General features: G+C 38.9%; 1 protein-coding gene across 3 annotated transcripts in view; it reads left to right on the plus strand.

Annotated features, from left to right (window-relative positions):
* The window catches only part of SRGAP1 (SLIT-ROBO Rho GTPase activating protein 1), a 308,188-nt gene that overhangs the window by 169,920 nt on the left and 123,034 nt on the right, over positions 1-15,234 (plus strand). For all 3 annotated transcript variants that reach the window (XM_008003891.3, XM_008003892.3, XM_073020911.1), the window contains exon 4: positions 10,039-10,101. In XM_008003891.3, coding sequence (XP_008002082.1) covers positions 10,039-10,101 — 63 coding nt within the window. The remainder of the gene's footprint in view (positions 1-10,038; positions 10,102-15,234) is intronic.

Here is a 15,234-nt window from a genome sequence, read left to right on the forward strand (position 1 = left end):
CCAGAATATTTTTATTCAGTCCATCCTATTCAGATTTTCTTAAGGCTTCTACTTCTTTAGCTGATGGATCTTTAGCTTACTGGGAAAAGAAAAAGAATCTAATCCTGATTCCTAGATTATTGGACTTACAGTAACTATGCAGACATGGATTTGGACTGACTCCACCAAACAGGGCAATCACAAGTGATTACAAGTTACTGAGTGGCCTGTGTTGCTTCCTAATCCTCCCAAGATCTTAGCCTCCGTTCCTTGAAATATAAAAACATGTACTTAATATCACTAGCTGGAAAATAACAAACCGTTATCTGTAAGGCAAGGAGAATTTGCTCTGATTTCTTTAAACTGTGTCATACAAGGCAGTGGTCCCCAACCTTTTTGGCACCAAGGACTGGTTTCATGGAAGGCAGTTTTTCCAAGGGCAAGGGGATAGTTTCGGGATGAAACTGTTCCACCTCAGATAATCAGACATTAGATTCTCATAAGGAGCATGCAACCTAGATCCCTTGCATGCACAGTTCACAGTAGGGTTTGTGCTCCTGTGAGAATCTAGTGCTGTGGCTGATTTGACAGGGGGCGGAGCTCAGGCATTATAATGGTGGCTCACCCACCACTCAGCCACCACTCACCTCCTGCTGTGTGGCCCATTTCCTAACAGGCCACAGACTGATACCAGTCCACGGCCCAGGGGTTGGGGACCCCTGATATAAGGAGCAGTTAAAGACACTGGGAATATTTAGTACAGAGAAAATAAGTCTCAGCTAGCACTCAATATTTGAAGACCTGTCATACAGACGATGGTGTCAGCATACCTACTCTGTAAGGCTACAGAAGTTAAGACCAACTGGAGGAAGTTAAGTAGAGACAGCTTTACTTTACCCTAAGAAAGACCTTCTAACGGTCTGAAGTCAGCAAGGCCGTCTCAGATCTAGAGTTCTGCTTTGTTGCAGTTTTGCAGTATTCTCTGGAATGGACTTTATCTTCCTTAATATAGTACCACAAACACAGTTGAGTATTCTAAAAAGTAAATCTTGAATTATGTTGAGTTGACTAAGACATTCTAATTTGAAAATTTATATGAATAGACTGTTGCATTCGAATTTAGAAAAACCGAAAATGTCTTCACAAGATAAGACAAAGATATGATGCTGAGCTAATAATAGCATCATAATGACGGTAAGAGATAATACTTATGGAATGCTTAGTATGTGCCAGACACCCTGTTAAGCACATAAGCATGGGCATCTCATTTAATCCTTTTACCAACCTGTGGAGTATATACTGTGATCTTTCCCTGTTTTACAGTGGAAACAGCTCAGAGAAGTTAACTATATTTAAACAGATATTTAAATAGCTTGGCCCTTTTTGAAGGTTTTGGGGGTTTTCCCCTTAAAGTGCCTGTCATCCCATGTGCAATTGCCCATTAGCCACAAGCATTTTTAAAATTTCTCTGATTGTATTCAGCAACCCAAGTTCTTTGTCAAAAAGATACTTACTCCTAAGAATGTTTTTCTTTTTCTATTCGTTATGGCACCTGTACTTACACCCATTGTCAGATTGATGACCAGTTAACTGACTGTAGTTCTGAGTTGGTGCTATTCGGCCAAATGTCAATCTTTAAAGGAAGTTTCTGATTTTGTTTACATTTTGAAAGATCAGTTAGTTTATTAAAAAAATTATGGGTATAGTTCCAGAGTGATATAAATATGGAGATTTTGCTTGGCTTAAAGTGTTTGAAGATGCATAAATCAGACTGGATTGAAATTGTTGTGATTACCTCTCTGTTTCTCTCCTAGACTGTAAGGTCACTTTTCTTTCCTAAACACATAGGAGACACTCAGTAAAAACTAGTAGAGTGAACGGGTGAATGCATGACTGAGTATGTGAATGAAGGAACTTACTTCAATATCTCAAAGAATCTCTGCCTTTTGCTTGCTAATCCAGTAGATGACTTACATTATAAATGAGCAAACTTCCTGCTTGTTGATTTGCTTAGTTCCTCGATTTTTCTTACCACAGTGCTATTAAGACTAAGGTTATGGGTTTCCTACACAGTGTGGTCTAGTTTGCTTCATTGCATGATATACTTATAATCCCAGCCACCTGAGTTGTAGATGTGAGCTTTTGGTCACACCAGGGAGCGGTATAGCTTTGGATCTCTCATAATTATGGCTGTCACAGAGGAGAAGGCCAGTTGGCTTTACTAATAAATTAGTAGTCTCAATTTCGTGCACTAAAGAAGACATATTAATATAGTAATAGTGAGAACTTGTTCCTAAAGCTGAGTTAATTGCATTTTTGTAAAGTTCAGCATATTGAAAATGGTTTGGAACTACTTTTTGATATTTTTAGTTAATTATATTATAGTCTGAAACAGTTTTATAACTCATTCTGATTTTAATTAAGTAGGTTTATTTACATCAGTCACTGAGAATTTATATGTAACTCATTATTCATTTAGTGACACTGAAAAGGTATTTCCAGTTTATCAGCATTTTGAGTAGAGAAACAACTCTTCATGTGTGTTTTGAAGAGCTAGGGAAATGAATATGAAGACACTTGTTTCATCTACTTTATTTCCTGTAGGATTTAAATCTCAGTCTTGAGTTACTTAATCAGCCCGTTCAAGTACTGTTTATATGTGGTAGGTTGTGAGTGACTTTGCTGTTGGTGACTATGCACCTTTCAAATTGTCTTCTCAAAGGCTGAACACAGCAACAGCCAACCTTTTTCACCTGGATGTAGAATACCACTTTTGTCCAGCAATTACATTAGTAATTGTAATAGATACCCCAGATAGTTCCCTTTATGGTTAAGTTTTGTTTTAATTTGAAATGAAGCTCTGGTTTCTCTGTGTTTACGATTCCTTCTAATTTCTCCTTTTCTAGTGGCAAGGAGTTTTGTCTTTAAAAATTCTGATTTTTACCCCTTTAGGGTAAAGTAGATCATCAAACTAATTCCATGATAGCTTCAATACTTAGTTGTGATTTTAATAAGTACAAAACCATGTCTCTTGTCAGTTAGAAGGAAAATGTGCAGAAACACTGTAAACATTACCTAGAAATTTGGTTCAGGCCATCAAGCACAACCCAACTTTCTCCTTTAGGCATTTTAGAAGACGCTGTTGCCTGTGTCTTCAGTGTTTACCTGAATTAAGGGAATGTATTATTATAGAGACACATGAACATGAGCTTTGGAAACTTAAAAGCGCACATACTATGGAAGTATGGCCTGATCCCTTTAACCAGAATTTACATCCCAAACTGACTGAGCCTGAGACACTATCATCATCTGAAACCCTCTCATGAAATACTTAATCTGGTTTTTCTCTTTCTCTTCTACTCCCACGGTGACTCAGCTTACAGTCAGGATTTCTTGACTGGTCATCACAATAGATTTACTTTAAAAATACCTCTGAAAAAGGCCACAGGCCTTCTGAATGGGTCATTGAATCCAACCACATAGATCACTTGATAGATTGCTCAGTGTACTCATATGTGGTTGTATTAACTATCCTCTTTGTCCTTCCTCTCCCTCCTTTCTGGGAGGTTCTGGGGATAAGACTGCAGCCTTCCAGGAATAGGGACCCTGGCCAGGGCCCACCCAGTGTAGCACTTACCATAGCACTCCATGTAGAAAGCTGTTTTGGTATGTCTGGCGCCTTCGTGAGATTGCAAACTGGAGTGCAGAAACCAGTCCTTATTCAGTGCTTTTCATTCAGCAGATGTAGATCCTGTACCTCCAGGTACCAAGCACCAAAGTAGGCACTTGTTAGGATGTGGCCCCTGCTCTCAAAGAAACTGTGTTTATGAAGAAAGAAACAAATGTGACAAGCCTACTAGTAACATTTCAGATGTTTAATAAGGACCATTTCAGTAAAACCCTGTAACAGAGACTGTTAGCATTTCCTTTTTGTCAGTGGAAAAGCTGAACCTTCACAAAATTACTTAACTTGTACATGGACTGTAACAAGGTAGTTTGAACACAGGCACTTCAACTTTAGCGTTTGAACTCTTAGCCAGTGTACTAGATAGCCTAGAGGTGATAATAAATTAATGTATTATAAAATCACAAGGAAGGAAGACCTAATCTTTTCCTTGGGGGACAAGGTGAAGTTACCAGAAAGTTTTTACAGAGTTACATGTAGGATTGTACCAGGCAAAGAGAAGGAGGGAGAGTCTAGGAAAGAGGAAATGACATGGGGAAAGCGCAGAGATGGGAAAGCAGGGCCTGAGACTTAGCAGTTTAGGACCAGGCTGAAGGATCAGGTGTGAAATTTGTGGAAAGTGAAGTAGACTAGTTAGGCAGAAGTTTTGGATGACTTAAAAAAAATATTGAAGTCTATCCTAAAATAATATAGCAAGTCTTTCAACAATTTTAATCAGAGGAAGCTTAATTAGATTTTTTTTTTTAATTCTGATGACCTATAGAAAAAAATTGACCAGCCAAAATTGGTAAGATTGATAACTTCTTCAAGGAAAAGCAGTCAGTCTTAGAGAAACCCTAGATTTCTGACTTGAGTGACATTGTTGTCCTAGAAGCATTATAATTTCATTATAACCCTTTTAAAAAATAAACTTCCAGCATGTATCAAGAGTCTTAAAAATGTTTATACTTGTATGCTAGTAATTTCATGTCTTGGAATTGGCTTAAGCAAATAATACAAATGCAAGATATATGCCTTTTGATCAGCATTTATGATATTAGTTCAGAGTGCTTAAAACATATCGGTGAAATTGAGTAAAGAAATAAATGACTGGTTGGTAGAAAATAGCGGAAACATTGGAAACAGTACATTTACATTTAATGTTCATGTACGTTTACTACGTAGTTATGAATCCAGTTGTGGTTCTGAAAATTATATAATTACATGTAAAAATGTATTATAACTTAAAAAAAGCAAAATAGGAAAATATACTTAGACCTATGTTTACATAAACTTGAAAGAAATACATCAAATCATAATGGTGGGCCAAGTGCAGTGGCTCACACCTGTAATCCCAGCACTTTGGGAGGCCAAGGCAGGCAGATCACTTGAGCACAGCCTGGACAACATGGCAAAATCCTCTCTACATAAAATACAAAAATTAGCTGGGCATGGTGGCACGTGCCTGTAGTCCCAGCTACTCAGGAGGCTGAGGTGGGAGAATCTCCGGCCACTGCACTCCAGCCTAGGTGACAGAGGGAGACCTGTGTCAAATAAACAAAAAAAATTATAATGGGGGGATTGTCCTTCTGTTCTCTATTTCTTCAATATTCAATATACTTAGTTCATTTTCATGGTGGAAAAAGGTTAAAAACTTTGAGACTGTTCATTTTGGACTAATGTTAGAAATATCTGAAACATCAAAATGACAATAAACAGTGAACAATTGGAAATAGGCTTGGAATTAAACTCTGGGTGTATACACTGGAGACATTCAGTAAATGTTAACTGAATTGAAGTTCTATCCATTTTCCTTCCCTTGGGTCAGGATCCCAGAATCCTAATGAAATGTATTAGAATATTAGAAGTTTTACCATTATTTGAATATATTAATGAGGAACAAAAACTTCTTCCCTAACACAGAAGAAACATTGATTGCTCTCCTTAATACTTATATTATTTTTCTTACGTGACAATTGTTGTTCAAGGGCCAAGGGTCTGCTCTCACTGCTTTCAAATATTTTAAGTTATTATTATTATTATTATTATTATTATTATTATTATTTTTTGATAGTGGGTCTCACTCTGCCACCCGGGCTGGAGTGTATGCTCACAGCTCACTGCAGCCTCGAACTCTTAGGTTCAAGAGATCCTCCCACCTCAGCCTCCCTCGTAGCTGGGACCACAGGTGTGCACCACCATGCCCAGCTAATTTTTATACTTTTTCTAGAGGTGGAGTTTCCCCATATTCTCTAGGTTGGTCTCCAACTCCTAGGCACAGACAGTCTGCCCACCTCAGTCTCCCAAAGTGCTGAGATTACAGGCATGAGCCACTACGCCCAGCCTACTTTCTAATTTTTAATGAAATAGAATCCATAGGCGTATTTAACCTATTAATTTTTTTTTTTCTAATAGAGACGTGGTTTCACTGTGTTGCCCAGGCTGGTGTTAAACTCCTGAGCTCAAGTAATCCTCCTGCCTCAGCCTCCCTAAGTGTTAGGATTATATGTGTGAGCCACCACACCTGGCCTCACTTATTGAATTTTGATGGACTTTTGACAATCCAGATATTTTCTAATTAAAGGATTTCAGTTCATTAGCCTAGTAATGCCGTATGCTAACTGGACCACACCAGGTACATTTTGGTTTAAAGATTGCTTCTTTGGGAGTCCAGAGTAGCATTTTGAAGAAACAATTGTTTCTCGTTGTTACTGTAATAAACTGGAAACATATTTAAAGTGGGGGTAACATGAGGTGCTTCCTCCACTGTTGCCATACCGTGAGAACAGGAACCATGTCCCCAGGATATAGATTAGGACTTGATGTTTTGTCCAGCCCAAGTATCTGTGAATACAAGGATGTGTGAATTCATATTTCACAAATTAGTCATATAAACTAGTGCTTCTCAGAGCATAGTTCAGTTCCTTAGCAATTTTTGCAGACTAGTGTTGGGAAGAAAATCTTTAATTTCTGTGTTATTTCCTAGACAATAGAGGGTTTGGACTGTCATTCAAAGTGAACAAACAGGCAGAAACTTTGGTGCTGTGTCATGAGGATAGCCAGGGGTCTACCTACTGAAAGGAACTCCACACCAACTTTTCACAAAATCTAAAATTCCTACTGGAGCCTGCTCCTCAAGGGCCTCTTTCATGAGTTACATATACCTTATCATGTGGACTTGAGGAATTATCCATTTCCTAAGGGATGTTTCATTAATTCATTCAATAGCAATGGTAGTAGGACCCCCTGAGAAAATGGAACATAGGAAGATAGATTTAATATACACATATGGCAAGGGAATATGGATATAAGAAAAGCTGGAGCATAATCCTTATGGGCCCTTTGGAATCCAGGGTCACCTGAAGGAATCTAAAGGCCAGGGCAGTAGGGAGGGACATCAAAGTCAACTCAAGCCCCTCCTTCAGGGAAGCCAAAAGAATCAATGTCAAAAGAGACCACGAGAAAGGACAATGTGATGTGGCCTTTTCACTCAAGAGAGTTGCCATGACAAACAGTATCTGGAAAAAGAAATAATGATAATTATGGTGCATTCACTGTGTGTTAGGAACCATTCTTAATACTACGCATGAATCATCTTTTTAACACTTACAAGAACCTTATGAGATAAGTACAATGCCTATATTCATTTTACAGGTCAGGAAACTGAGGCATAGGCAGATCCAAAGTCCTTGAACCTTCATCACATTATGCATTCTGACTCTGTAGTCCTTAGACCTTGCTTTTAAGCATTATATTATACTGCCTGCAGACAAACTTTATCTATTTCAGGGCCTCTGGGGAACGACAAAAGAAAAATGTAAGTGTATGCCTGGCAGAGCACAGTCTGTCTGTGATGCCAGATGTCTTCTACCTCATTATCTGAAGTCTTAGAAAATATCAACATACTATGACTCGTCAGCACATGGACACATAGAGGGGAATAACACACACTGGGGCCTGTTGGAGGATGGAGGCTGGGAGGAGGGAGAAGATCAGGAAAAATAACTAACGTGTATTAGGCTTAATACATGGGTGGCAAAATAATTTGTATAACAAACCCCCATGATACAAGTTTACCTATACTACAAATCTGTGCATGTACCCCTGAACTTAAAATAAAAGTTAAATAAAAGAAAAAATCATCTTGTCCTAAGATATTTGGCCTAAGATAGCTTTGAGGACCCTTATAACCCCAAACCTAAATCTTTTATCTGACCCAGAATATTTTCTTGGGTTAAGGTTTCTTGAACATAAGGGATTTTTTTGTTGCTGTTATTGTTCTGAAGTCTTAGCCAAGAAATATTTTCTTCTTTTCTTTTTCTTTTTTGAGACAGAGTCTCACTATATCACCCAGGCTGGAGTGCAGTGGTGTGATCTCAGCTCACTGCAACCTCTGCCTCCTGGGTTCACGCAGCTGTCATGCTTCAGCTTCCTGAGTAGCTGGAATTACAGATGTGTGCCACCACACCTGGCTAATTTTTGTATGTTCAAGAGAGATGGGGTTTCACCATGTTGTCCAAGCTGCTCTTGAACTGTTGGCCTCAAGTGATCTGCCTGTCTTGGCCTCCCAAAGTCCTGGGATTACAGGCGTGAGCCAATGCGACCAGCCATCTTTTCTTTTTAGACTTGCTACCTGAAACGTGGGTAGCTGAGCAGAGTTACTTGGTGGCCTTTGATCCCATTAGAGAGTTCTAAATTGTTGGCCTAGATCCTTGAATGAAATCTGATATTAAAATAACACCAAACTGAAGTCATAGGAGATTTGTAGTGTAATATATACCCTCTCGATAATCAAGACAGAGGAAAAATAAAATGAGTTTCAGTTGACTTCATTTTTTTACTTGAAACTTTCCTTTCACTCTCGGTGATTTGTAACCCACATCTTCACATATCAGGGACACAGCAAGACATAAAATCCGTAATTTCAATTTGGGATTTTAGAAGCTGTCAGAGCTTAGTAAATAGCAGCACTCTCTTAGATACTCCAAGGAAATTCAGTGAAAAATACTGCTAATGAATTTAAATTTCTCCAAATTCAGGTACTGCTCTGACGCCATCTTCCCACACTATTTTATCTTCCACGAGTCTTCAGTCCATCATACTTGTTTGGCTTTTGTTGAGGCCTGACCCAATGACCTCATGTTTACAAGATGGACTTGGGCCAGGACTAGGACCCTCTTTAAATTCTGCATTCTTGGTGCCCACTTGCCCAAGCACCACACAGGACACCACGGGGTTGCAGAACTGATTAAGATACGGCCCTTATCCCTAATACTGTTAGCCCAGTGAGAGGTACCTACATGAACCAGTGGATGTTGTTGTTGTTGTTGCAAACTGTAGATTAAGCTGTGCTACACATCTTTTTTCCATTTTCTGTAGCTGACTACATAATGAACTCAAATTGGGGGGGGAAAGGTCATTTGGATGTAAGATTTCTTTAAAATAACTTACAGCTTTTGCTGAAAGTAATATTCAAATACTTCTCTATCAAACTCTCAGAATTAGCCTAGGGAAGGGTATTTTAAATGCTGTTTTTTACCAACTGGGTAGAAGAATGATACTCTCCACTTTTTTGTCTTCATTGAAAATAATAATAAGTGCAGAGGTAAAAGTTCACAGACCTTGAGTGGACTTACCATTTTACTGCTTTGAAAGTGCTTTCTTGCCAGGCTCAGTGGCTTACATCTATAATCCCAGCACTTTGGGAGACTGAGGCAGGCAGATCACTGAGTTTGAGACCAGTCTGGGCAATATGGTGAAACCCTGTCTCTACAAAAAATGTAAAAACTAGTTGGGCTTGGTTGCACGCCCCTGTAGTCTCAGCTACTTGGGAGGCTAAGGTGGGAGGATTGCTTGAACCCAGGGGTTCAAGGCTGCAGTGAGCTGTGAGCATGTCACTGCACTGCAGCCTGGGTGACAGAGTGAGACCCTGTCTCCAAAAAGAAAAAAGCGCTTTCTTAAAAATTAAACTTGTAGTCAGTCACATTGTAACTTTGGACAGAGGAAGTTAATTTCCCCTTTGGTTTCTAAGTTAGCTTTTTGGGAATCACACTGTAAAATTTCATGATCTAGTTCATTTTTAATGGTCCTTAGTTCTGCAACTCAACTTTTAAGCAAGCATGCCGCTTCAACCTGCTTACTTTGTCTCTGTTTGGTAAAGTCTGTTTGAATAGTGGGGCAGCCATTCACCCAAGGTTGTCACTTGTTTGTTTATCCTAGGGGTCCATCTGTATACAATGTCTAGAGTTTACAAAGGGCCATTCCGTTGAAGATGTTTATTACAGAGCCTTGCTGTCTTTCTGTAGTGTTAGCTACATTCCCCTATTTTCAGTCAGTGGACTTTTTAAGAGTAAATAATTTTAAAATATTCTTTTTTATTTTCTTTTTAATTACAGAGCAAAGAGATTGCATTCCAACTTCATGAGGATTTAATGAAGGTTCTTAATGAGCTTTATACGGTAAGCACATAATCTTTCTTCTTTTCTAGAATTCTTGGGTTCGAATTCTGGTTTGTAAAAACACTGCTTATTGTAGTATTCATTCCAAGCCAGAGTGACAGTGGATCCTCATCTGCTTGAAATATAGGAGCAAGTGGACAGGTGTACACAGCTACATTCCTTTGCCACTCCATCCCGATTTGGAGAAATTGTACTCAAATAAATTATCTATCTATCTATCTGTCTGCATACACACATATATACACAATTAGCACACTTTAAGAAACTAAAGTATAGATGTCTCCGTAAGATATGTTTTTAACTGGATTTTATGTGATCTCTACATATATTGAATTCGACAATATTTCGTTTAAAATTGATGCCCTTGTGGCCAGGCGTGGTGTAATTGCAGCACTTTGGAAGGCCGAGGCTGGTGGATCACTTGAAGTCAGGAGTTTGAGACCAGCCTGGCCAGTGTGGTGAAACCCTGTCTCTATTAAAAATGTAAAAGTTAGCTGGGCATGGTGGGATGTGCCTGTAATCCCAGCTATTTGGGAGGCTGAGGTGGGAGGATCACTTGAACCCAGGAGGCAGAGGTTGCAGAGCCAAGATCGCACCACTGCACTCTAGCCTAGGCAACAGAGTGAGACTCTATCTCAAAAAAAAAAAACACAATGTTGCCGTTAGAGAACTTGAGCAATTTAGGTTGTGTTATTCTGGTGCTTTCTTTTTTTTCCACATTTTAGTTCAATTAATTGTTTTGTTAATGACATATTAAAATTACTTTTGAAGGATATCTATTTTTTTTGCAATAATTTGCTTTTTTGACTTACATTTTATTTAGGGTACTTCATGTAATCATTAAAAAATAAATAATTTAAAATTGCTTTATTAAAAATAACTAAAACTAATGATGTTACAAGTTGGAGTTAGTAATATATTCATGTAAATATTTTTCCACACTTAATGATCGTGTTATGAAATACTTCTTTTGGGGGATATTTTATTTTAAGAGAATAAAATAACAATAAATGAGTAATATTAATTTATATTAATGAAAGATATTTGGATTTTTATTGCACAAGATTATTTTGTTTTTTTGTTTGTTTTTGAGAAGGAGTCTCATTCTGTCACTCAGGCTGGAGTGCAATGGCACAATCTCAGTCACTGCAACCTCTGCCTGCCAGGTTCAAGCAATTCTCCTGCCTCAGCCTCCAGAGTAGCCGGGATCACAGGCATGTGCCAGCATGCCCGCAAATTTTTTTGTATTTTTAGTAGAGACAGGGTTTTGCCGTGTTGGCCAGGCTGGTCTCAAGCTCCCAGCCTCATGTGATCCACCCACCTCAGTCTCCCCAAGTGTTGGGATTACAGGCATGAGCTACCAAGCCCTGCCTGAATTGGTTTTTTTATAGGCAAACTAAACCTGAAACTTGAAAGCACGTTTCTTGATTTACCAATTCCATTTCTTCCTAAAAAGGCACATGTGTAACATACAGTTTTGTAAATTAAATTTTTAATGCTCCTTTGATACTTACTAATTAAAGAAACTTGTAAGTTAAACTTTTGTAAAATTATTCTTTATAAAATGAACTTTCTAGTTTTTTTCTATGTGTGTGATAAATCTGTTTTTATAAAGCACATTTACTACATCTGTGCATATAAATTGAATTGACAGTTTCTGTGTGTTAGTTCCTCCTTCAGAAACTTTCAACTCTGCATGCAACCTACAAAAGCCTCAGGTTAAGAGATTATATCTATATACCAAATGCCTAATGAAACTGATTTTTATGTGATAAAGGCCAATTTCTAGCTCCTGCCTTACGTGATTTGTTAGTTTCTGATACCCTAAGGTATCAACCATTTCTAGAAGCCCAGTAATTTAAAAGTTAAATGACCTTTGTATACCTGAGACTTCCAAAAAGGAACAAGCAGAAATTCTGTGTTGTCTTCCATTGAACTCTTTTAAGATGAGGACGTTGTGGCACTTTCCTCGTGGTTCCTTTTGCTTAGACATTGTTTTACCTAGAAATAGAAATCAGTCCTTAATACGTTACAAAAATAAGTCTGCTGGTTGCCATGCCATCATGGGTTAGAGCCTGTTGATTATGGTCTGAAAATAGTAGTGTAGTAAAGACAACAGTGACAAAGATGAACTTCACCACTGAATACAAGAAAAGTCAAAAGAGTGTCCTGAAAATTTTATCTCAATGAGGGATATGTATAATGAAATTTCTCCTAGATCCAGCCCATTCATTGCACCTAGACATTTTGCAGACTCTGTAGCGTTCAAGTAAGTAAGCTGACACCTCAGAACTCTTATCAAATATCAGCCCAAAAGCCTGAAAGAGCCAGGTTCTACCAAAGGCCACCAGGGTTGGAGTGACCCTGTCAGAGTCATTTAAGCTCTTAGAATTGGTTGAGGGATTAAGGGATAGGGCAGACAAGCAATGAGGTTTTAATTATGTCATCTGTAGATCACTTTGAGCTCCTGGGAAAAAATTTTACTTTAATCAGAGAGCATGCTCAGCAAGGCCAGAGGTCATGTTCTGTGGGGAGGGAACTTCATATCACTCATGCACATACACACACCCTCTCCCTTTTTATTCTAAAAGGAGATGCTGTTTGGTCCCTCTTGCACATTATCTTCAGATACACAAACTTTATCTTGTTCAAATAAAACCTATCCATTCTATTAATACTTCAGTTTACATTAGGAAAAAGGCGAGATGAGGCATATTTGAACAGTGGAACAATATTTGGAGGAATGTAGTTTAGATTCCCCATTCAACTACTCCCTGGTATTTTTGTCATGAACAAATAACCTAGTTGCATCATGCATAGAATTTTGTAGCACTGATGATGTAATAGTGATTGTTGAAGTAACAGGTATAAAATACGTAGCCTCGGGGAATTGAGGATGCTTTTTAATTGTCTTATAAATTACAGTCAACCTTAGTGGTGGGTGACAGCCTTATGTTTGGACTTTCTTACCCCAGAATATTGTTCCCACAGCAATTGTTGATTATTTCAAACATTTTATCAGAAGGCTTTGTCTCAGATAAAATATATATGCTCAGGAAGGAGAACAGAGAGAGATGCCCTGTGGTATTTATACATTAGAATGAACCGAGTTTTACCAGCCCAGATTGTACGGATGATGGGATAGATATGATATCATATGATGATATGATAGATATATAGTACAATAGAGCACAGTTTGTGTGGACATGGCATGAAGTCCTGGGCTTACAAGCGGAAGATAGGATGGTGACATTAGGGTGGCTACTGAAAGAAGAGGAAAGGCTTTGAAGACTTGCAGCTCCTTTACTATATTTTTGCCCAATCTTGCCTTTAATTGCCGATAAAAATAAGGCCTCAAATGGTTTTAAGCCTCTATTTGAATTCTTAGGCGACTACAAAGGACAGCCAGAGCAGTTAAGATTAGTTCAGTCTTCACCAGCTATAGTGGCTCATGCCTGTAATCCCAGAGCTTTGGGAGGCCGAGGTGGGCAGATCACCTGAGGTCAGGAGTTCGAGACCAGCCTGGATAACATGGTGAAACCCTGTCTCTACTAAAAATACAAAAATTAGCCGGGCGTGGTGGTGGATACCTGTAATCCCAGCTACTCAGGAGGCTGAGGCAGGAGAATCACTTGAACCCAGGAGGTGGAGGTTGCAGTGAGCCGAGATTGTGCCACCACACTCCAGCTTGGGTGACAAGAGTCAGACTCCATCTCAAAAAAACAAAAAAGGAAAGAAAAGAAAGATGATTAGTTCAGCCTTGAAGAGCAAAGGTTCTCAAAATAATGACATAAACCAAATAGATGTTTATATTCTCTCTCACAAAAAAAAGACCAAAGATTGACAGTGCAGGCCTGGTATGGAGGTTACATAAAGCCTTGCAAGACTCAAGCTCCTCCTACTGCTTGTTCAGGTAAACCCCATTGTAACATTTGTCCTTAGAATTCAAGATGGTTGCTAGAACTCCAGCCATTACATCTGCATTCATGGCAACAGAATGGAAAAAGGGAGCCTTGCCTTTTAAGGAGACTCCATAAAAGTCTCACACAAGACTTTCATATACATCTCACTGGCCAGAACTTAGAACATGGTCCCTCCAGGCTGCAAGTTAGGTCTGGGAATTACAGTCTTTTAGCTAGCCGGGTCATTGCTAGCCAGTTTTTTAAAAATGGGATTATATTCATTTGAAAGAAAAGGGGAGTTATTTGTAGCTAACTAGCCATGCCTGCCAGAGTAGCTAACATTTACCGCATGCTGATTATGCTTGTGCTAGTTATTGTGCTAAGCATATTATTTGCATTATCTCATGTAATCCTCACAGCACCTCTATGAGGTAGTTATTCTCATCCTCATTTGATAGACGAGGAAACTAAGGCTCAGAGGGACTTGCCCCAGGGTGCACAGTAAGTGGTAGGGTGGGATCTCAAGTCCAGGACTGGCTGCAGAGCCTCTACCCTTTACTGTCTTTTTATCTCTATTGCCATAGTTGTGGGGAACCATTTTCTAAATAAGATCTCTAAATGTTAATGCCTCCCCCACAATACACAGAACATAAGCAGTTTATCTCCAGCTCATTTATAGTTTTTATAATCAATGGCATTAATGTTGCTTTAACAAAATGTAGGTGACAAATTGAACATGTGGCTCTATGGCAATCAGTACTTCTTAGACATGTGTGTTTAAATGATTTAACAGGTGGAATTCATTGGCTAAAAGCGAAAGGGTGAACCAGGATCCCCAGATTCCCTTTCTTAGCCTAATTTGCTAATTCTTTTTGAGTTAAACATTTGAAAGCAAGCTAAAGGATAGAATTAGCAAGTTTGGGAGTAGGGTTAAGAAACCAGGGACACTGTCATGCTATCATGAAACAAAAGTAACTGGACTGGCAGTCAGCAAGCTTATATTTGAATCCCAGCTTCATTAATTGTTAGTTGTGTGGCACTGGGAAATCATTTAGCTTCTCTGAGCACTTGTTTTAGTCTGAGTTCTCTATAGATGCAGAACCAACAGAATGGGTGTCTGTGTGTGTGTGTGTGTGTGTGTGTGCACGCGCGCGCGCATGTGCAAAGTGATTTACTCTAAGGAGTTGGCTCCCACAGTTATGGAAGATGAGAAGTCCCAAGATCTGCAGTG

The sequence above is a fragment of the Chlorocebus sabaeus genome, chromosome 11, assembly GCF_047675955.1.
Source record: "Chlorocebus sabaeus isolate Y175 chromosome 11, mChlSab1.0.hap1, whole genome shotgun sequence".
In the NCBI taxonomy this organism is placed as follows: Eukaryota; Metazoa; Chordata; class Mammalia; order Primates; family Cercopithecidae; genus Chlorocebus; species Chlorocebus sabaeus.